A 21,452-nucleotide genomic window follows, 5' to 3' on the forward strand; every position below is an offset into this window, starting at 1 on the left:
AATAATGTTGTAAAGATCAGTTTGTTGTCACACTGTAGTGAGGGAAGTCCTGTTTTGGGGTTGTCTGGCAAACCTCCTGTTTTATTTTGAAAATTATAATCCTCCTCTCATTTCAGGCAACTTGCCCTTCCTCCTGTGTCACCGGTCTGATGTCTCTCCTGATTGCCTGATTGTTCCCACCTGTGTCACCCTCCCTCATGTGTATATAGGCCTCGTCTTCCCCTGTCTTGTTGCCAGAGTATGTCGTCTTGCCACGTACCCACAGCCTTGTCCACAGCCTTGTCCACAGCCTTGTCCACAGCCTTGTCCACAGCCTTGTCCACAGCCTTGTCCACAGCCTTGTTCACAGCCTTGTCCACAGCCTTGTCCATATCCTTGTCCCCAGCCTTGTCCACAGCCTTGTCCACAGCCTTGTCCACAGCCTTGTCCACAGCCTTGTTCACAGCCTTGTTCATAGCTTTGTCCACAGCCTTGAACCAAGTTTGATAAGTATTGTCTCGCTTTATTTATTGATTTATTTGTTCCCTCTGAGAGAGTGATTTTATTTTGCTAAAGTTTTTCGGTCAAGTCTTTTTGTATCAATTTTATCGTGCCATGTCTTCCTTTTTTCCTCCTTCTGGAGCGCTTTTAGTTTGCAGGCTTCTCAACAATTTATAACATACTTTCTGTTTATAGCTTCTCGACTCCTCTGCATGAGTGATTTACCTTTTTGTGGATAATCATAGTTTGTTGGGGTTTTTTTTGTTATTAGACTTTTATAGAACTTTGGCATTGCCTTTTTCCTCCTTATGGAGTGATTTTATGTTTATTGAAGTATGCCCTATGCTACATATCCTTTGTTGCTTGAATATATCATAGATAGATTTTGTAGCCACTTTGTTTTAATCACTTTGTCCAACAGATGGCAAGGAAAAATAACTAGATAAAGTCAGTCAATTGTCATTTTTCTGCACCTGAGTCCTCATTTTCGCCAAGCCCTAACAGCTGTTTGTTTTCCGGCCAATTCATACAATAACTTGTTTTTTTAAGTTCATGTGAGCTTACTGACTCAATCTGGACCTTTCTAAAGCATGTTTTTCATTTTGTGTCTTGCAGACGTCTGTGAAGAACTTCTGCCTGAAAAACAGGAGTGTAGCTTCAGTATGGTGAAGGAGGATCCTTCAAAGAGGAAGACCAGGTGCCACGGACCCTCTGGCGTCTCCTTTTCCTCCTTGACACAGACCCTTCCCTGTAAAAAGGAAGAGGAAGACTCACTGACCCCCCCACATTAAAGAGGAAGCGATGGAACACAGCATCAGTCAGGAGGGAGATCATCTTGAAGGACTGGTGGAATTCCCAGTGACTGGTGTCCCTGTGAAGAGTGAAGATGATGAGGTCAAAGGTGAAAGTGAGGAGAAGGGAGGGGCGGAGCCTCCAAGCAGCAGCTCAACACAACACATGACAACAGAAGCTGATGGAGACCACTGTGGAGGATCACAAGCAGACAAGCTCTTAGCTCCACTATCAGATAGTGAGGACACAACGTCACACTCTCCTGACACTGATGATGAAGACTCTAAAGATGATAAGACATGTCACACTGACAACACTCACTTCAAATGTTCTCATTGTGACCAAAGCTTTAAAAAACATTGTCATCTGAAAAGACACATGAGAACACACACTGGAGATGAACCTTTTTCTTGTTCAATCTGTGGCTTATATTTTACAAGGAAGGACAATATGAAAGATCACACAAGAACACATAAAGGAGAAAAACCCTTTTCGTGTTCTTTGTGTGATTCGAGATATGCACGAAGTCGAGATTTGAAAAAACACCTGAAAAGACACACTGGAGAAAACCTTTTTAAGTGTTCTGTGTGTAATTCAAGTTTTGTCGAAGATGAACATTTGAAAAGACACATGAGAACACACACAGGAGAAAAACATTTCACCTGTTCATTTTGTAGTAAAGGTTTTGCACAAAGTCACAATTTAAAAGTACACATGAGAACACACACTGGTGAAAAACCTTTTTCCTGTTCAACCTGTGGTAAAGGGTTTACACACAGTCAGAGTTTGAAAGAACACATGACAATACACAGTGGAGAAAAACCCTTTTCCTATTCAATTTGTGGTGAAGATTTTGTTCGTCGACAGTCTGTAAAAGTACACATGAGAACGCACACTGGTGAAAAACCTTGTTGTTGTTCAATCTGTGGTAAAACTTTCACAGAAAGTCGTTGTTTGGATAGACACACACGATCGCACACTGGTGAAAAAGCTTTTACCTGTTCAATCTGTGGTAAAGGTTTTACAGAAAGTCAATATTTGAAAGTACACAAGAAAACACACACTGGTGAAAAACCTTTTTTCTGTTCAATCTGTGGTAAAGGTTTTACAGAAAGTCAGAATGTGAAAAGACATGAGAACACACACTGGTGAAAAACCTTTTTCCTGTTCAATCTGCAACAAAAGCTTTTGTGAATGATCATACCTTGCAGCACACATGAGAACACACTCAGGAGAGAAAGTGTTGAGTTGCAGTGTGTGGTGAAAGATTCTCTTCTAAGTACCAGTGTAAGAAACACAAGTGTGCTGGTGAGAACAGCAGCAGCAAATGAAACTGCAGGATTTGAAAAAAATTGTCATATTAGTGCTTTTTTCAGTCGTGTACATGCATTAATATGCAACAATATGTATTGTTATTAAAAATTGAACAGAACAATTTGACTTAAAAGGTGAAAGTAAACACTACAATACATAGTTTACATACAGTAAACATTTTATGTGTATATACATCCATCAGAAAATTTTAGACTTATTCGTATTTGAGTTTTTATAGGTATTTGAAATATTGAAGTGTGACATAAATTAGCACCCTTATATGATATACATATTTACTGGTTCACATCTGAAACATCTTCTGGACCACTTCAGGAAGCATATTATTATTTACTTTATACATCACTTGAACAGTTGTCTTTTATACAATTTCAAAAATGTTTGACTTTATGAACTATTTGTTGGGTCTCTATAATCCATTGTATTAATGATCTTTATTGCTCTCTTTTGTAATATGATGATTGTGTTGTGATTGTTTTATATAATGTCTCCAGACCTTTATGCAATACAAAAGTGAGAGAAAACAACTGAAATTGTTTGTGATTGGATGTTTTTTTTTTTACAAACTTGCATTTGTGGGTAAAACAAAAACTCCCATTATTGTGTTTTAAACATTTCTTATTGTTGTTTTTCTTTTTGACGTCCCCAAAACAATATCAATATCAATCAAAGTTTGGAGTGTCAGGCTAAAGCCAATATTGTACATCATCCCACACATATTTTCTTTGCATACATTCATAAAATAAGCTGTTTGTTTTGTTTCCCTATCACAGAACGAAGTCTTGTCTTCAATTGCAAAACAACATCCTAGAAGTTATTTTAAGTGGTTAATTTGGGGCTTTTTTTCTAAATGAACTCCTTTGCCTTTGGAAGAATGAAAACTTCCAATGTATGATTTTTTTTTCTTCCAGTATAAAGTAAATAGTAAATAATTAAAAAAGATGATATGCTGCAATTACAATATTTTGAACAAAGCCTTTTTAATTGTTTAAAGACCTACTGAAATTAGATTTTCTTATTTAAACGGGGATAGCAGGTCCATTCTGTGTCATACTTGATCATTTCGCGATATTGCCCTATTTTTGCTGAAAGGATATAGTAGAGAACATCGACGATAAAGTTCGCAACTTTTGGTCGCTAATAAATAAGCCTTGCCTTTACCGGAAGTAGCAGACGATGTGCGCGTAACGTCAATGGTTGTAGGGCTCCTCACATCCGCACATTGTTTACAATCATGGGTATCGAGTATCGAGTATCAATTGGAACCGGGACTAACTTTCCGATTCTCCCGGAATTGTTCAAAAGTTTAAATATCGATTCCTAGTTTCGATACCCAGTCCGCAGACCGGAAAAAAATAATAAGTCCGCCGACCCGGAAGAAGAAGCCGCTGAACACCAACGAAGAAGCGCCTACCGCCGGAAGTGTTAGCATAGTCGAGCCTATGTAGACGAGCGAGTCAGTCAAGCATGGATAGCGGGTGTCGGTGGTCAAAAGTGTGGCTTTCTTTTACTAAAAAAAATGAAATATCGGCGAAATGTAACACGTGCAACAGGACTGTTTCGTGCTTAGGAGGGTGCACGTCGAACATGATGAAGCACCTCCGAGTTCATGGAGTACAAATAAATGCGTGTCCTGTCAACAAAAGTTATATCCTTTGCTGTCAGATCTCGCTTTCTCCTATTCATGCGTTCGAGCTTCTTCCACAGCCAGCGAACATGTATTTTCCACAGCAGGAGACACTATCTGTCCAGAAAGCTCACACATCCTGCCTGAGAAGGCGGATATGGTCATTTTCCTAAACAAGAACTGTCTCTGATTTTATACTGTACCTGCTGCTAATCTGGACTGGGTTTTGTAAGTTGTTTCTTATTGTTTATTTGCTTTTCTGCACCAGGTTAGACCATCAGTGGGAGCACAGTAACATGTTCAAGTACCTCCAGCATCATACACGTGTGTGTGTAAATGTGTTATCATGAGGTTTTCAAAAATAAAGCTCTCTTGATGAAAGTGTACCCCTGTGAAAATGTATTCATAATGTATAATATTTATATTCAAGTTCATAGATTTGATATTTATATTCTAGTTGAAAACAGCCCCTGTGAGGAATTTATAGTAAAGTTCATAAAAAGTTAATGGAATTAAAATTGATGGAGAATGTCAGACTATTTCATTCAGAAAGACTGCAGGTTAGCTAGCTCATTTAAAATATCCTAAACTTTTCTTTGACCCTGCCTTTTTTTTTTTTTTTTTAAAGAAAGAATCGGAATCGAGAATCGTCAGGAATCGGAATCGAAACAAAGAATCGGAATCGGAATCGTTCCAATTCAACCGATACCCAACCCTAGTCAGACTGAAGATCTGAAGGTCCCTGGTACGACCCAGGATTTCAGCACAACCCTGTGTTCTTCTTAACCAGTTGTTTTTACTAAGAAGCCTTCTGTGGCTCTTACATTACAAAAATGGTCTCCCTGCAGCCTTGGTCTCTGGATTTAGAATCATCCCTCAGAACTGCTGGCACGGCTTGTCAGCCATGTGATTGCCCTCAACTTTCTTCTGGACCTTTCCCTTTACTTCCAGATTCATACAGCTGTTAAGGTTCCAATTTTGTGTCAACCTCAAGACATAAGACATTATTTTGATTCTTTATTATTTGTCTGAACATACTTCCACATCACACATCACGAACAAAAATAACAAAAAGACATCATACATGACCAACAGATTTACAGGCTTGTCAGACAGGTTGGCCAGGCCTGCTGTTTAGGGCGGCTATAGCTGCAAGGATGAGGCTTTTCCCGAGGCGGGCCCTCCGGAATTTGATAGTTCTGTACCTGCGCCCTGATGGTAGTGGGATGAAGTATTGGTGTAGTGGATGACTGATATCCTGGACTATTGTGTTTGCCTGTCGAATGATGGACCTGTGGTTTAGATCTGAGATGTTGGGTGTGGGTAGGCCGATGATTTTAGCTGCTATGTTTGTAATGCGTGTGAGTTTGGTCCGGTTGGTTACAAAAAGCAAAGTGAAAACAAATGTGGAACAGTACAGAAGGATGTGAACAATATTTTGGTACAGTAATAACAGGAGGTGAGATGCAACATATAGTACGGGATGGAAGTTCAGATGCTGGAGGAGGAGATGCAGCAGGCAGGCCACAGCATCCTCTGTACCCCTCCTGGCACTGTAAGCAAATTGAAGGGGGTCCAGGTGTGGGGTGACAACTGGAAGGATGATGTACAGCAGCAGTTTCTCCAGGCACTTCATAATTATAGATATACTGTAAGGGCTATGGGGCGGTAATGGTTGAGTTCTGTGGGTCTGGATTTATTCGGTACTGGGATGATGGTTGCAGTTTGCCACAGTATGGGTATTGTTGCAGTCTGGTAGCATTGACAGAAGAGGGAGTGTAGGATGGGGGAGAGCTCCATGGCACAGTCCCTGATCACACTGGCTGGAATGCCATCAGGCCCTGGTGCCTTGCCTGGCTTGCAGCGGCTCAGCTGTTGCCATACTTCTTCCTCTGTGAAGGGGGCCTGTTCCTCGGGGTCTGGTGGTGGGAGGGCTCTCAGCAGGTCCTGGCACTCTGGTGAGAAGTCCAAATTATCAAAATGGGTAAACAATGTGTTCAGGTCTTTAGAGAGGGTTTCTGGGTCACTGACGGTGCATGATGTTTTTGGTCCGCATCCTGTTAGGGTTTTCAACCTATGAAAGGCCTGCTTGGTGTTCATGCTGCTGAATTCGGTTTCCAGTTTGTTTTTTTACATCAGTTTTGCTCTAATTACCTCGTTTTTTTAATATCTATTTGTTGCCTTGAGGCTGGCCCAGTCCTGTTGGCTGAAGGATTTATGTTTTTCTCTCAGGCTCTGTTTTATTTGTGGGGTAATCCATGGTTTGGGGTTGGGATCGATATTTATTGTTTTGGTTGGTTTTGTGAAGCTGATGCAGAATTTGATGTAGTCTCTGATGACAGAGATTCTGCCATTCAGACTACCATCAAAAATGGCCCAGTCAGTCAGTACAAGCTAGGGAGCATTGGAGTTGAGTGGTGGCGTCCTCCGTCCACTGGGGGGCACTGCTGCAGTGTGGTTTGTGGGGCTTTAGTTCCTGTTTGTATGACGGAAGTAAACAGAAGACGTTGCGGTCAGCGGCTCCGAGTGGAAAGTGTGAACGGGCACGGAAGTATATGAGTCGAGTGACCATCTTCCGTTCTGTACAGTTTATTATATATGCTCCTCTCATTTGCTGTACTTTTCTTTCCTAATGACACAGCCCCCATAAGCTGCTGTGTGATTCCCCCACAGTTACAACACTTGATCTGTTCATGACTTCCACATTGTCCATATTCATGCTGCCCTCCACACTTTCCACATCTTATCTTAACATGACACACACTACTATGTGCCCAGAGTGTTGGCCCTTGAAACAAGGTACTGACGTAAGGTCTAACGTAGAAACTTAAAAACCCTATGATGATTCTTACCGGGATGACTTTCTCGTCAAACTGCACTAGCACAGATTCGTTCTCCATCTTTTCTCCGTTTTTAAATGCCATCATTCTCTTCATCATTGTGATGGTTCCATCTTTTATTTCTCTTTTCAAATCTTATAAATTGTCACCTCTTGGGATTCCTGTCACCACTCCTCTAGACCCCTTTCGTTCTCCCACTTTGATTATTTCCTTTAGTATCTTATTGCACAGCTTGTGCAATCACATTGCTTGGTTTCTTTTTCTCTCGATTGTTACATTTAATCCAAAGACTTCCATCGTTTAGCACTTTGGCCTTCACCTCTCCAACGTCCTTCTTTAACCCCTTAACCAGTGTCATCAAACTAATATCCTTCATGTCTTGATGTGACTTAAATTTATATATAATCTTGCAATTATCAACCATGATATTTTTCCTCTTTTCTACTCTTTTAGCGCTCGGTTTTCCTTCATGACCTCCTCTCTCCTTCTTTCCTCTCTCCCTTCTAGTCCTATCCATGTCCATACCTTCCTCATACATCCCCTCCTTATTTCCTTCCATCTCTTTTTTACCAGCAACCAGAAATCCATAGCTGGATAATGGAGAGGTTTTGTGAAATAAAAAATTTAAAACAATCGCCTAAAACCAAAAATAAAAAGATAACTAAATCTCCTCTGTTCTGTACATCATTGTCCAAGTGACATTATATTGTCATCTTCCTCTTTATGCCATTTCCTCAAGGTGACAAAAAAACATGATACAACCTGCCTTTCATGTGATTCTAACATGTTGGCAAAATACTAACACACTATATATTTACATATATAACACATAAAACATGGAACTAAAAGTGAACAGTACCCATCCCTACCAGCAAGTGTTGTTGTACTGGAAACTTATTTACAAACACAACTTCATCACACACAATACTCCACTATAGAATTGTTCTTATATTAAAATGAGAAACAAATCCATCTTTGAACAGCAATGGTTTGAAAAAGGCATTTGGTCGCTGATGCACTTATTGAGTGATAAAATTATTTTATTATTTGAAGATTTCATTAAGTGCGACCTGCACTTTTAATTATTTAATTTTCTTCTTTACTGTCTTTTCTCTGGAAAAAAAAAACATACTCATAACTTGAAAGTTTCCATTCTCCCTAAGGCAAAGGAGTTAATTTAAGAAAAATGACGGAATTGACCACTTAAAATAATTTTTAGGATGTTGTTTTGCAATTGAAGACAATACTTGTTCGTTCTGTGATAGGGAAACAAAATAGTTTATTTTAAGAATGTATGCAAAGTAAATTTCTGTGAGATGATGTACAATATTGGCTTTTGCCTGACACTCCAAACTTTGACTGATATTGATGTTGTTTTGGGGATGTTAAAAAAGGAAAAAAAAAACATAAAAAATGTTTAAAATACAATACTGGATTCATTTTATATATCCACAAATGTAAGTTTGTAAAAAACAAAACCATCCTTCCATAAAAAAAATCTGCCATTTTCTCTCACTTTTATATTGCATACAGGTCTGGGGACATACATTAAAAAAATCACAACACAATCATCATAAAACAAAGTAATAACGATAATTAATAAAATAGATTATAGAGACACAACAAATGATTCATAAAGTCACATATTTTAAAAGTGAATAAAAGACAACTGTTCAAATTATGTATAAAAGTAAATAATATGCTCCCTGAAGTGGTCCAGAAGATGTTTCAAATGTGAACCAGTAATTATGTATATCATATATAATTACTTACACAAAACTTAAAAATATATATAAATTCTTACACAAACAACCATGACACACATGTTATATGTGCCAATGTTGTTAGACAGTCAACATTAAAGGGGAACATTATCACAATTTCGGAAGGGTTAAAACCAATAAAAATCAGTTCCCAGTGGCTTATTTTACTTTTCGAAGTTTTTTTCAAAATTTTACCCATTACCCAATATCCCGAAAACAAGCTTCAAAGTGCCTTTTTTTCACTCTCTGCGAAGACACTGTCCATTTTCCTGTGACGTCACTGCATGACGCCAATACAAACAAACATGGCGGATAGAACAGAAGGATACCGCGACATTAGCTCGGATTCAGACTCAGATTTCAGCGGCTTAAGCGATTCAACAGATTACGCATGTATTGAAACGGATGGTTGGAGTGTGGAGGCAGATAGCGAAAACGAAATTGAAGAAGAAACTGAAGCTATTGAGCCAAATCACAACAGACGGCGGCAACGAGGACGAATTCGGCGATCGCCTTCTAACCAACGATTGCATTTCTTGACAACTGGTGCAACTTTAATCCGTCGATTGGTAAGTGTTTGTTTGGCATTAAATGTGGGTGGAGAGAAAGGCTGGATACAAATATAGCTACAAATGAGGCATAATGATGCAATATGTACATACAGCTACCCTAAATAGCATGTTAGCATCGATTAGGTTGCAGTAATGCCGTGCGCAAATATGTCTGATTAGCACATAATTCAATAACATCAACAAAACTCACCTTTGTGATTTTGTTGACCTAATCGTTGGAAATGAATCTGCTTTGAGTGTCGTAGTATATCCACACATCTCTGTGCCATCTCTGTCGTAGCATCGCTATCGTCGGTAAAGTGTGCGAGGGACTTTCGCATCTTTTGACCACTGGTTCAACTGGAGGGCTTTCATCTTCTCCGCGCGGACTGAGATGCGCGGCTCTGCGGCAAAAAAAAGAGGCGGTGGAGTCTGCTTCTTTATCAACAGCAAATGGTGTACAGACGTGACGGTGATATCCCAACACTGCTCTCCTGCTCTGGAATATCTTTTCATTCACTGTAAGCCCTTTTACTCACCGCGTGAGATTGTTTCATTCATTCTGGTGGCTGCCTAGATACCGCCCAGCGCGGACGTGCGTGACGCTCAACGCACGCTTGCAGACCAGAACTTACACGTGGAACGGCCTTTTCTGGACTCTATTGTTATCGTGCTTGGTGACTTCAACAAGGGAAATCTGAGCCAGGAATAACCCAAGTATAGGCAGTTTATTAAATGCCCGACCAGAGAGGAGAACATTTTGGATCAGTTACACCACAGTAAGCAAGGCATATCATGCAGTCCCACGTGCTTCCCTTGGACTATCAGATCACGTGATGGTGCACTTAATCCCTTCAAACAGGCATAGACTGAAAATGGCTAAACCTGTTATGAGGACCATTAAGTGTTTCACTGCTGAAGCTGTGGATGAGCTGCTTGCATGTTTGGAGATGACAGACTGGGAGGCAGTTGGACCAGCCACAGACAATCTGGACGAGTATACGGACACTGTGACCTCATACATACAGTTCAATGAGGCGCGCATCATTCCAACGCGCACCAGGGCTTGTTATAACAACGACAAGCCCTGGTTCACACCCAAGCTCCGACAACTGCGCAAGAAAAAGGACACTGCGTGGAGGAGCGGGGACCACTTCAACAGGGAAGTGCAGAAAGCTAAATCTGTGTACTCTAACCGTCTACAGGAACAGTTCCGCTCCAATGACTCTGCAGCTGTGTGGAGAGGATTAAGGGCCCTTACGAACTATAAGCCCAAAGCCCCCCAGGCCCTGATTGACCGAACTCTCGCTCAGGACCTCAACACACACTGTCGTCACGAACGGCCTTCAGCTCATCAAAGCTCTACTCTCTCCCCCCCACCACCACCACCACCAACAACTCCAGCACTACATTAAAGGACTTAAAGGACTCAAAGGTCATTAAAAGACTCCAAGAACATCACCGGACCTCACAAAAGGCCCTCTCCATCCGAGAGGATGTACGTAGGCAGTTCTTGAAGCTAAACACGCGGAAGGCCCCCGGGCCTGATGGTGTCTCCCCCTCCACCTTGAAACACTGTGCGGATCAGCTGGCTCCTGTCTTCACTGACATTTTTAACACCTCTCTGGAGCTATGCCGCGTGCCGTCCTGTTTCAAGACCTCCACCATCGTCCCTTTCCCCAAGAAATCTCGGATCACAGGACTTAATGACTACAGGCCGGTGGCGCTGACGTCTGTGGTCATGAAGTCCTTGAGCACTTGGTCCTGCCCCACCTTACGGACATCACCGCCCCCCTCCTGGACCCACTGCAGTTCGCCTACAGAGCCAACAGGTCTGTGGATGATGCAGTGAACGTGGTCCTCCACTTCATCCTGGAGCATCTGGACTCCCCAGGAACCTACACGAGGATCCAGTTTGTGGACTTCAGCTCTGCCTTCAACACCATCCTCCCTGGACTGCTACGAGACAAGATTTACCAGCTCAGCGTACCCGACTCCCTCTGCAGGTGGATCAATGACTTCCTGACGGACAGAAGACAGCACGTGCACCTGGGGTAAGATCGTCTCGGACAGTCGAACCACGAACACTGGTACTCCTCAGGGCTGTGTACTTTCCCCCTGGCACTTCTCCCTGTACACAAACTGCTGCACCTCCAGTCACCAGTCGGTGAAGCTGCTCAAGTTTGCGGACGACACTACTCTCATCGGGCTCATCTCGGATGGCGACGAGTTCGCCTACAGGAGAGAGGTGGACTGGCTGGCGTCCTGATGCAGCCTCAACAACCTGGAGCTGAACGCCCAGAAAACAGTGGAGATGATCATGGACTTCAGGAAAGTCACAGCCCCACCATCCTCCCTCACCCTGATTGACTCTCCCACCCCTGTCTCCATTGTGGACTCCATCCGTTTCCTGGGCACCACCATCACCCAGGACCTCAAGTGGGAGCCGACCATCAGCTCCCTCATCAAAAAAGGCCCAGCAGAGGATGTACTTCCTGCGGCAACTGAAAAAACTGAAAGTGCCGACTGAGATGCTGGTGCAGTTCTACTCAGACATCATCGAGTCCATCCTCACCTCCTCCATCACCGTGTGGTTCCCTGACGCCACAGTCCGGGACAAGCAACGATTGCAGCGCATGGTACATGCTGCTGAGAAGGTGATTGGCTGCAAACTTCCACCCCTCCAGGACCTGTTCTCCTCCAGGACCAGGAGGCGTGTTGGTCGGATCACAGCTGACTCTTCTCACCCTGGACAAAAAATATTCTTCCCTTTTCCCTCAGGCAGGAGACTACGGTCCATACAGACCCACACCTCCCGCCATCCAAACTGTTTTTTCCCCTTGGCCATCAGACACGTGAACAATAACAGGATCTGATAGCCCAGTTACAGCTCATGTAATTCTATTCTGTGTTATATGTCTTTTATGTTGCACGATCGCGCCAAACAAAATTCCTAGTTTGTGAACCTGTTATCAAGCAATGCAATAAAAACTTTTTTGATTCTGATTCTGGTGCGGTGCAACTTGAATCGGTCGATTGGTATGTGTTTGTTTGGCGTTAAATATGGGTGGAAGGAAAGGCTGGATGCAAATATAGCTACAAATGAGGAATAATGATGCAATATGTATATACAGCTAGCCTAAATAGCATTTTAGCATCGATTAGCATGCCGTGACCATTGATATGTCTGATTAGCACACTCCAAGTAAGTCAACTTGAATCCGTCCCTGTTCGTGTTGTTACACCCTCCGACAACACACCCACGAGGCATAATGTCTCCAAGATACGGAAAACAGCCGAAAAAATAACAGAGATGATTTGACTTGGTGTGTGTAATGTGTTTGAGAAAATGGCGGATTGCGTCCCGTTGTAACGTCACGGTTGAAAGGTCATTGCTCTGACAGCGAACAATTGAAAGGCGTTTCAATCGTCAAATTGACCCTTATAGAGTTCGGAAATCGGTTAAAAAAAAAATGTGGTCTTTTTTCTGCAACATCAAAGTATATATTAAGGCTTACAAAGGTCTGGTGATAATGTTCCCCTTTAAAGTCTTGACAGCTTATTTCAAATCCTGCAGTTTCAATTGCTCCTGCTGTTCTCATCAGCACACTTGTGTTTCTTACACTGCTTCTTAAAAGATAATATTTCACCACACACACTGCAACTCAACACTTTCTCTCCTGAGTGTCTTCTCATGTGTGTTCTAAGGGTTGATCGTTGACAAAAGCTTCTGTTGCAGATTGAACAGGAATGTAATTTTTCACCAGTGTGTGTTCTCATGTGTCTTTTCAAAGTCTGACTTTGTGTAAAACCTTTTCCACAGATTGAACAGGAAAAAGGTTTTTCACCAGTGTGTGTTCTAATGTGTACTTTCAAATCATGACTGTGTGTAAAACCTTTACCACAGGTTAAACAGGAAAAAGGTTTTTCTCCAGTGTGTGTTCTCATGTGTCTTATCAAATGTTGACTGTGTGTAAAACTTTTACCACAGATTGAACATATAAAAGGTTTTTCTCCAGTGTGTATTCTCATGTGTCTTTTCAGATAACAAGGCAATTTAAAGGTTTTGTCACAGTGAGAACATTTGAAGTGAGTGTTGTCAGTGTGACATGTCTTATCATCTTTAGAGTCTTCATCATCAGTGTCAGGAGAGTGTGACGTTGTGTCCTCACTATCTGATAGTGGAGCTAAGAGCTTGTCTGCTTGTGATCCTCCACAGTGGTCTCCATCAGCTTCTGTTGTCATGTGTTGTGTTGAGCTGCTGCTTGGAGGCTCTGCCTCTCTCCTCTCCTCACCTTCACCTTTGACCTCATCATCTTCACTCTTCACAGGGACACCAGTCACTGGGAACTCCACCAGTCCTTCAAGATGATCTCCCTCCTGACTGATGCTGTGTTCTTCCTCTTCCTCTTTAATGTGGGGGGTCAGTGAGTCTTCCTCTTCCTTTTTACAGGGAAGGGCCTGTGTCAAAGAGGAAGAGGAGACGCCAGAAGATTCGTGGCGCCTGGTCTTCCTCTTTGATGGATCCTCCTTCACCATCCCAAAGCTACACTCTTGTTTTTCAGGCAGAAGTTGTTCTTCACAGACATCTGGAGGACACAAAATGACAAACATATTTGGGAAATGTCCAGATTCAGTTAGTAAGTTCACATTAACTTAAAAAAAAAGTGATTATATGAATTGGCCAGAAAAGAAACACACTGCTCTTTACAACATTATTCACAGGAAAATAACACAATTTTTTCGAGGGATGGGCAATATGACCTAAAATCTAAAAACCCTGTTTCCATATGAATTGGGAAATTGTGTTAGATGTAAATATAAACAGGTACATTTTCTAAAATACGTAATATTTACGTATTTTTGCTAATAAGCGCAGTAATAAAAAAAAAAACGCATCACAATGTTTGTTTTTTTTGTACAACATAACTGAATATTACACACTGTAGACTTCCTGAGAGCCATAAAACATAATAAAACATCACTTACCGTACAAGGTCTGCTGTCACTATGACGCAGACTGATAGAATATTGTTATATTCCCGTGTAGATGAAGAATGACTCATAAACGTCGCACGGAAAAGGGGAGTGAGGCCAAGCGTCTTTTTGTGTTGTTCGCTATTGCCGGGTCTAAATTGGCTGTCAAAGAGTACCAAATTGTCAAGAGTACGTCGTCATCCTTCTACTATCCAGGTGAGAAGCACGATTCATGATCTGGAATAATTTTTCACCAGCACCGAGGCGAGGAAGGAGCTCACCAGCCGGTGATGTCAACATAGACACACAAACTGTAAATAGTTTGTCTGCGTTAGCACTTATAATAACAATATCACTAATACTTGGTTGGCATTCAAGCCACGAAATGCAAATGGAGCATTGTTGGAGCTTTTGTAATGGTTATAGAGAACATTCGCTTCATTGCAAGTGGACTTTTATTTACATTTACAAGTTAGAATGTGATTTAAAAAATATATATACATCGTCACATCTTTTATGATGATTGTGAACGATAGAAAAAATTCCCCCCCAAAAGTGCAGATCCCCTCTAAATTTAAACGATTAAATTTAAGACCTTAAGTCTATGAGCATGAACTGATGAAGCCTACTTGGATCAGAGGACAAAGGTCTTCTAAGACAAAGTGAAGAGTCCAGTCGTGATGGATTGAATGCCCTGAGAATAAAATGATATGTGGATGTTGTGCTTACTTGGACTATGATGAAGCTGTGAGGACTCAGGTGGTTTGTCTTCATGCTCTTCAGTCTTCACAGAGACAACAGTCAGTGGAAACTTGCTGAGATCAGCCTCCTCCTGCCCTAGAAGACACTCTTCCTCCTGAGTGATCCACACTTCCTCCTCTTCCTCTTTAATGTGAGGGGGCTGCTGGACGTCTGTTGGGTAAATAAGTAAATAAGATGAAGACAGAATAGAGATAGTTTTGGACTGACACTGTCAACAAAATGACATTATTTGTGTTCTTTTGTGTGTTGTGTCATATTGTGAAGCAAAACAACCAATAAAAATGGGAAATACCTCCTTTTGTCCTAAAATTAATTCAAAAGTGGTACAGTGAGTACAAAAACAGACTTGGAAATTTGATGGAGGGCAATTTGAAAAGTTTATAAGTACGAGGCAGCATTGATTGAGGCATTCTTAACTTTACACTCACTGATGTAAAGTGTGTAAATATTTTATTGTGTATATGGTCTATGACACCTAAACTTTATCTTTGAACTTAACCATAATCTTTCAATGACAGAGTCATTACCATAACTTCAATATTGTGGAAATTAAAAAAAAATTAATTCCAAAATCACTTAAAAATACATTCACGGTATGTTTTTGTCATCATGCAAAATACTTTCTTGTGGTCATTTTGTTGGCTCGGCCAAATTTAAACTTTTACCAAAACATGTTTTAGTATGTGCTGTTTTATGGAGTATCTCTCTCAACAATTCCTCTTTAGGAATTGGAGACCATCTACGACACGTTGAAGGAAAGTCAGTCATCTTTATGCTTTGTATAATAAATCAAGTGCTGACTACTTTGGTTATTGAAAATACATTTTTACTTTCACTTATTGATGCATGTAGGTCAGAATCAGGAAGTAAAATAACATCTTAAATTAGATTTGATTACAGCATAAAATGTATTCGGTGAGAGTGTGAGTTTTGAGTAAACATGTTGATACAGGTTTACATCTTCTTGGGGACTGGAACACAGATATGTCCTGAAAGGATGCACCCATTTTTAAAACCTTCACTAAGCTGTGCCACCAACATTGCCTCACTTAGCTCATTAGGAAACTACCAGGGTGAGTGAGTCCTTTTAAACCTTCATAGACCTCGTTGTTACTTCTGACCAGTCTACGATCACCAAAAGTGCAACTACTGTGTGCGGCTAAAGTGATCATTCTATCATTTTCTGTACCCTTAAAGAACATAGAACCGAGGCTGGTGGCCACAAAACAAGCAAGGCCTAGACTAGCAAGGCTTTCAATGACAAACGGGCAAAATAAGACTCGCTCCGTACTTGCAAGTACACAGGTTTTTGGGACAATTCCTAAACTCAGTAAAGTATATAACTTCACAGTCAAAGTGGTGACAATATTATAACAAACAAAAATGAGATTACCTATCTTGGCTACATCATAGAGACTAATCTCTCCAGTGAAAAAAGACTACTAAGGTAGTCAAAGAATCAACTGACGAATTCTGTTCTTACTAGTTTTGTCCCGATACCAATGTTTTGGTACCGGGACATGTATCACAATGAAATTTGATACTTTTCTAAATAAAAGGGACCTCAAAAAAGTGCATTATTGGCTTTTTTTAAATAAAAAATATCTTAGGATACATTAAACATGTTTCTTATTGCAAGTTTGTCCTTAAATAAAACATATGAACGTATTAGACAACTTGTCTTTTAGTAGTAAGTAAACAAAAGCTCCTAATTTAGTCTGCTGACATATGCAGTAACATATTGTGTCATTTATACTCTATTATTTTGTAAAAATTATTAAGGACAAGTGGTAAAAAAATTGGTTATTAATATACTTGTTCATTTACTGTAAATATCTGCTTATTTTCTGTTTCAACATCTCCTATCTACACTTCTGAAAAAAAATTGATAATCACTTATTCTTCTGTTGTTTGGATACTTTACATTAGTTTTGGATGATACCACACAGTTGGGCATCAATCCGATACCAAGTAGTTACAGGATCATACATTGGTCATATTCAAAGTCATCATGTGTCCAGGGACATATTTTCTGAGTTTATAAACGTAATATGATTTTTTTTTTAAATGAAAGATGATGTGACGCCAAAAAAATATTGATGAAACCATAGAGCTAGTACTTTTTAGAGGCGGGATAGTACCGAATATGATTCATTAGTATCGCGGTACTATACTAATACCAGTATACCGTACAACCCTAGTTCTTACATAGTAGGATCACCCCGCTGGTGGGTAGAAATAACTTAACACTTTAACACAAGCACTCATTTAACCCCACTTTGACAACAGAGTTCATGTTTGGTGCCGTGACGCCTTAAGAGCCCTGAAAAACAAACACCAGACAGCCCAAAACAAAATGATTGGGCTTCTACTCAACCGTCCATCTCGGGCTCACCTTTCCGCCAACCATTTCCTTAACGTGGGGAGGCTCTTGGTAGCTGACAGAATACATCTTTTTGCAGTTGGTCAGGTGTAAAAGATACACCATACCATTAAAATACCCATGTACCTGTCTAGATACTTCCAAATATATTCACCATTATAATACCAGAGGTAGTTGTACAAATCACAATCAACCCAGATCGCACTACAAAAAAGGTTCTAATTAGTTTGCCTGCTAGACCACCAAAATGTGGATCTTCTTATCAATAGCCATAAAGGAATGTAAATCCCTTACTTTCTTCAAAGCTGCTTTGAAAATACATTTTAGCTTGTAACTGGGAATAGAAAAAGCCTTTTACTTTTTTTATTGTATTTTCTAGCAGTATTTGTGTACTTTAAATGCTACTTTCTACATAGTACTGTGTTATGTGTGAGCTACACAAATATTTCAACTAAAAACCATCTCAGGCTTTCTTGTAGCAGTGAATGTGTACCGTGATGAAACTGTAGCCTTTCCTATGCAAACTTCTCATAACTCCTTCAATCAATCAATCACACATTGTTACAAACTGAGAGGAACATCAACCTCAAACTGTCTCGTTTTCATGAAGAATCTGAATCAAAGCATTGCATCATTCCCACAAGACAAAGCATCTTCCTATTGAAGAAAAGTGTTAATAATGAAATATAAAGTTAGTAAAGATGTGAGAGTAAGAAGTAAACAAACCTGTTCTGTGTAACACAACTTGATGTTTCTTGAAAACAGCGTCCAGTAGTTGATGTTGTCGCTCCTTCTCCTCTTTTGTTGGACAAAGGTCTTCCTCATACTTTGCTCTGGTTCTTTCGCACATTTTCACACAATCACAACACTTTACACTCACATTTGATCTCTACTTAGCGATGTGTTGATAACGTCCGCGTCTCGTTGTTAGCAGCTAACAAGCTAAGCTAACTAGCACAAGACGCGATAAAGTGCGCTCAGACTAATGTATCCGGATACAAACAATGACTAACAATGTTTCATCTACTACACGACATATATGCACAACCACACGACATATATGCGTACATGTATGCACTAAATACAAATACAGAAATAATAATGGCCAGTGGCAACGTTTATTCCTTCTCCGTCAAACGCCATTTTGTTTTTTACTTCTTCTTCTTCTTCTTTTGTTCTTATGGCGGTTGGCAAGCAACCTTCTGGTGCGCATTACCGCCACCTACTGTAATGGAGTGTGGACCGAGGTGGATCCCTACTCTATATTATTTAACTTAACCCAGCGTTTTTTAAATATGTGTATATTGCTTTATATCCTATGTTTTCTGAATGCAATCCTAATATACCTCCCACTTCTAACCTAACATTTCTTTTGCTAACTTATTTTCCAGTATTTCTCTTTCTCTATTATATTTCCTACATTGTATTAAGACATGGTCAACATTTTCTATCTGGTGGCAAAAATCACACAGCCCTGTAGTATGTTTGCCTATCAATTTTAGTGAACTATTTAGATATGTATGTCCTAATCTCATTGTAGTAATAATGTCTTCTTCTTTCCTATTTCTACCCCTTCCTCTCATGACACCTACTCTCCTCTGGACTTTGTAAAACTCTCTACCTTTTATTTGCTTATTCCAATTATCCTGCCACTTTTTATTGTGTTCTATCTTATTTATGCTCTTCACTTCTTGTTTACTGTGCTTAATCTCCATGTTTACTTCTGTTTTAGTGCTTGCTTGTTTTGCGTATCTATCAGCTAACTCATTTCCCTCAACTCCTACATGAGCAAGAACCCAGAGAAATGTTACCACACCTCCCGCTTTATTTATTCTGTAAATTGCCTGAACTATTTCATAAACTATATATTGTCTTGTTTCTGATGCTATGTTTTTTTATGCTCATCAAAGCACTGCTGGAGTCCGAGCACACGACTACTTTCCTGGCTTTGTTTTCCTCTATCCAGTTAACTGCCATATAAATTGCTACCAATTCCCTCGTAAAAACAGATAGTTTATCACTGATTCTTTTATTTAATACTATGTTTCCTTGTGGGATAACTGCAGCAGCTCCTACTTTACTATTTATAGTTTTTGATGCATCTGTGTATATCATGATGTTGTCAAAAAACATTTCCTTAATCCATTGTTCCATCTGGTAACTATTTAAATTAATATTATTTACTAATTGCATGTTTACCTTTGGGTTGTCATACATCCACGGTGGTATTGCAGGAATTGGTACTGTAGGGCTCACTTTAATATTGTCAATTCGAGCTTTATTACATATATCTCCTATTATCCATCCAAAACTATTGATTTTTTCTTCTCTTTTTCTTGGCAGTTTAAAAACACTTGACAAGTTGGATGTCTTTGCTTGGATCCTTTTAAGTTTGCCCAATAAACTGCTGAGAGTTGATCTCTCCTCATAAAGGTTTTTCATTCATTTTTATTTGTAATGCTGCCACTGGAGTTGATTTAGTAGTTCCACAACATAATCTTAAAGCCTGTGACTGTATTTCTGTCTATTTTCCCAAGTAATGTTTTTGAAGCAGATTATTAAATAATGCATCCATGACCAATAACAGATCGAATTAAAGTAATATATATTGTTTTCAATGTCAACCTATCAGCCCCCCAATCTTTACCCCTCAAAGCCCTCATTATATTTAACACCTTTTTACTTTTCTCCACTATTTTGCTGATGTGGGTTAACCAATTCATATTTTTATAAAACCATATTCCCAAACATTTAAATACTTATATTATTTTCCATAGAGTTTAATTTGGAGCTTGTTTTGAACTTTCCTCTTTGTAAAATTCATGACATTAGTCTTTCCAACAGAGAATCTAAAAACCCCAAGCTGTTTCCCATTCTCGAACTTTATTTACCGCTTTTTGAATCTTCTTTTCTCTATGATGTTTATATCTACCTCTCTTCCACATCACTCCATCATCACAAACAGTGCCACCTCTACTAACCCTTCCACTTCACTACACACTTCATTTATCATTATCAAAAAGAGTAGTGAACTTATTATACTCCCTTGCGAGGTCCCATTTTCCACTTCAGATTCTCTGCTATATTCATTCTCTATTTGTACAAATATGTTTTTACTTGTTAGGAAGTCTTTAATCCATCTATACATTTTCCCTGTAATCCGAATTTCATTTAAATGTACCAGCAACCCCTGTTTCCACAACATATCATAAGCTTTCTCTATGTCTAAAAATACTGCAATTATACTTTCTTTATTTATTTGTCCTTATCTAAATTCCTCTTCCAGTTTCTAACGTAGAAGCTTAAAAACCTTACAATGATTCTTTCCGGGAGGACTTCCTCGACAAACTGCACAAGCAGAGATGTTAGCGTTGCTTTCGATACCATCCATCCATCCATCCATCAGAGGTCGGGTCGCGGGGGATGCAGCCTAAGCAGGGAAGCCCAGACTTCCCTCTCCCCAGCCACTTCGTATAGCTCTTCCCGGGGGATCCCGAGGCGTTCCCAGGCCAGTCGGGAGACATAGTCTTCCAACGTGTCCTGGGTCTTCACCGTGGCCTCCTACCGGTTGGACGTGCCCTAAACACCTCCCTAGGCAGGCGTTCGGGTGGCCTCCTGACCAGATACCCGAACCACCTCATCTGGCTCCTCTCGATGTGAAGGAGCAGCGGCTTTACTTTGAGTTCCTCCCGGATGACAGAGCTTCTCACCCTATCTCTAAGAGAGAGCATCGCCACACGGCGGAGGAAACTCATTTCGGCCGCTTGTACCCGTGATCTTGTCCTTTCGGTCATGACCCAAAGCTCATGACCAGAGGTGAGGATGGGAACGTAGATCGACCGGTAAATTGAGAGCTTTGCCTTCCGGCTCAGCTCCTTCTTCACCACAACGGATCGGTACAATGTCCGCATTACTGAAGACGCCGCACCGATCCGCCTGTCGATC

General features: G+C 40.4%; 2 protein-coding genes across 3 annotated transcripts in view; one reads left to right on the plus strand and one right to left on the minus strand.

Moving 5' to 3' along the window:
- LOC133545347 (zinc finger protein 391-like) overlaps window positions 1-18,662 on the minus strand; it is a 148,190-nt gene extending 129,528 nt beyond the window's left edge. Inside the window, exons 1-3 of one of the 2 annotated variants that reach the window (XM_061890839.1) lie at window positions 18,234-18,662; window positions 15,092-15,274; window positions 8,336-13,974 (exon numbers count right to left, since the gene is read on the minus strand). In XM_061890839.1, coding sequence (XP_061746823.1) covers window positions 12,965-13,974; window positions 15,092-15,274; window positions 18,234-18,357 — 1,317 coding nt within the window. In that variant the 5' untranslated portion in view covers window positions 18,358-18,662 and the 3' untranslated portion in view covers window positions 8,336-12,964. Of the gene's footprint in view, window positions 1-8,335; window positions 13,975-15,091; window positions 15,275-18,233 lie in introns of those variants that run through there. The other variant, XM_061890840.1, reaches the window with a different exon arrangement.
- On the plus strand, window positions 1,109-3,006 carry LOC133545357 (gastrula zinc finger protein XlCGF17.1-like). The gene has a single exon (XM_061890857.1). It carries the CDS (start codon window positions 1,282-1,284, stop codon window positions 2,422-2,424), a length of 1,143 nt encoding a protein of 380 aa, XP_061746841.1. The 5' UTR covers window positions 1,109-1,281; the 3' UTR covers window positions 2,425-3,006.
- Window positions 18,663-21,452: the final 2,790 nt, after the last annotated feature.

This window comes from Nerophis ophidion, linkage group LG28, assembly GCF_033978795.1.
Source record: "Nerophis ophidion isolate RoL-2023_Sa linkage group LG28, RoL_Noph_v1.0, whole genome shotgun sequence".
NCBI lineage: Eukaryota > Metazoa > Chordata > Actinopteri > Syngnathiformes > Syngnathidae > Nerophis > Nerophis ophidion.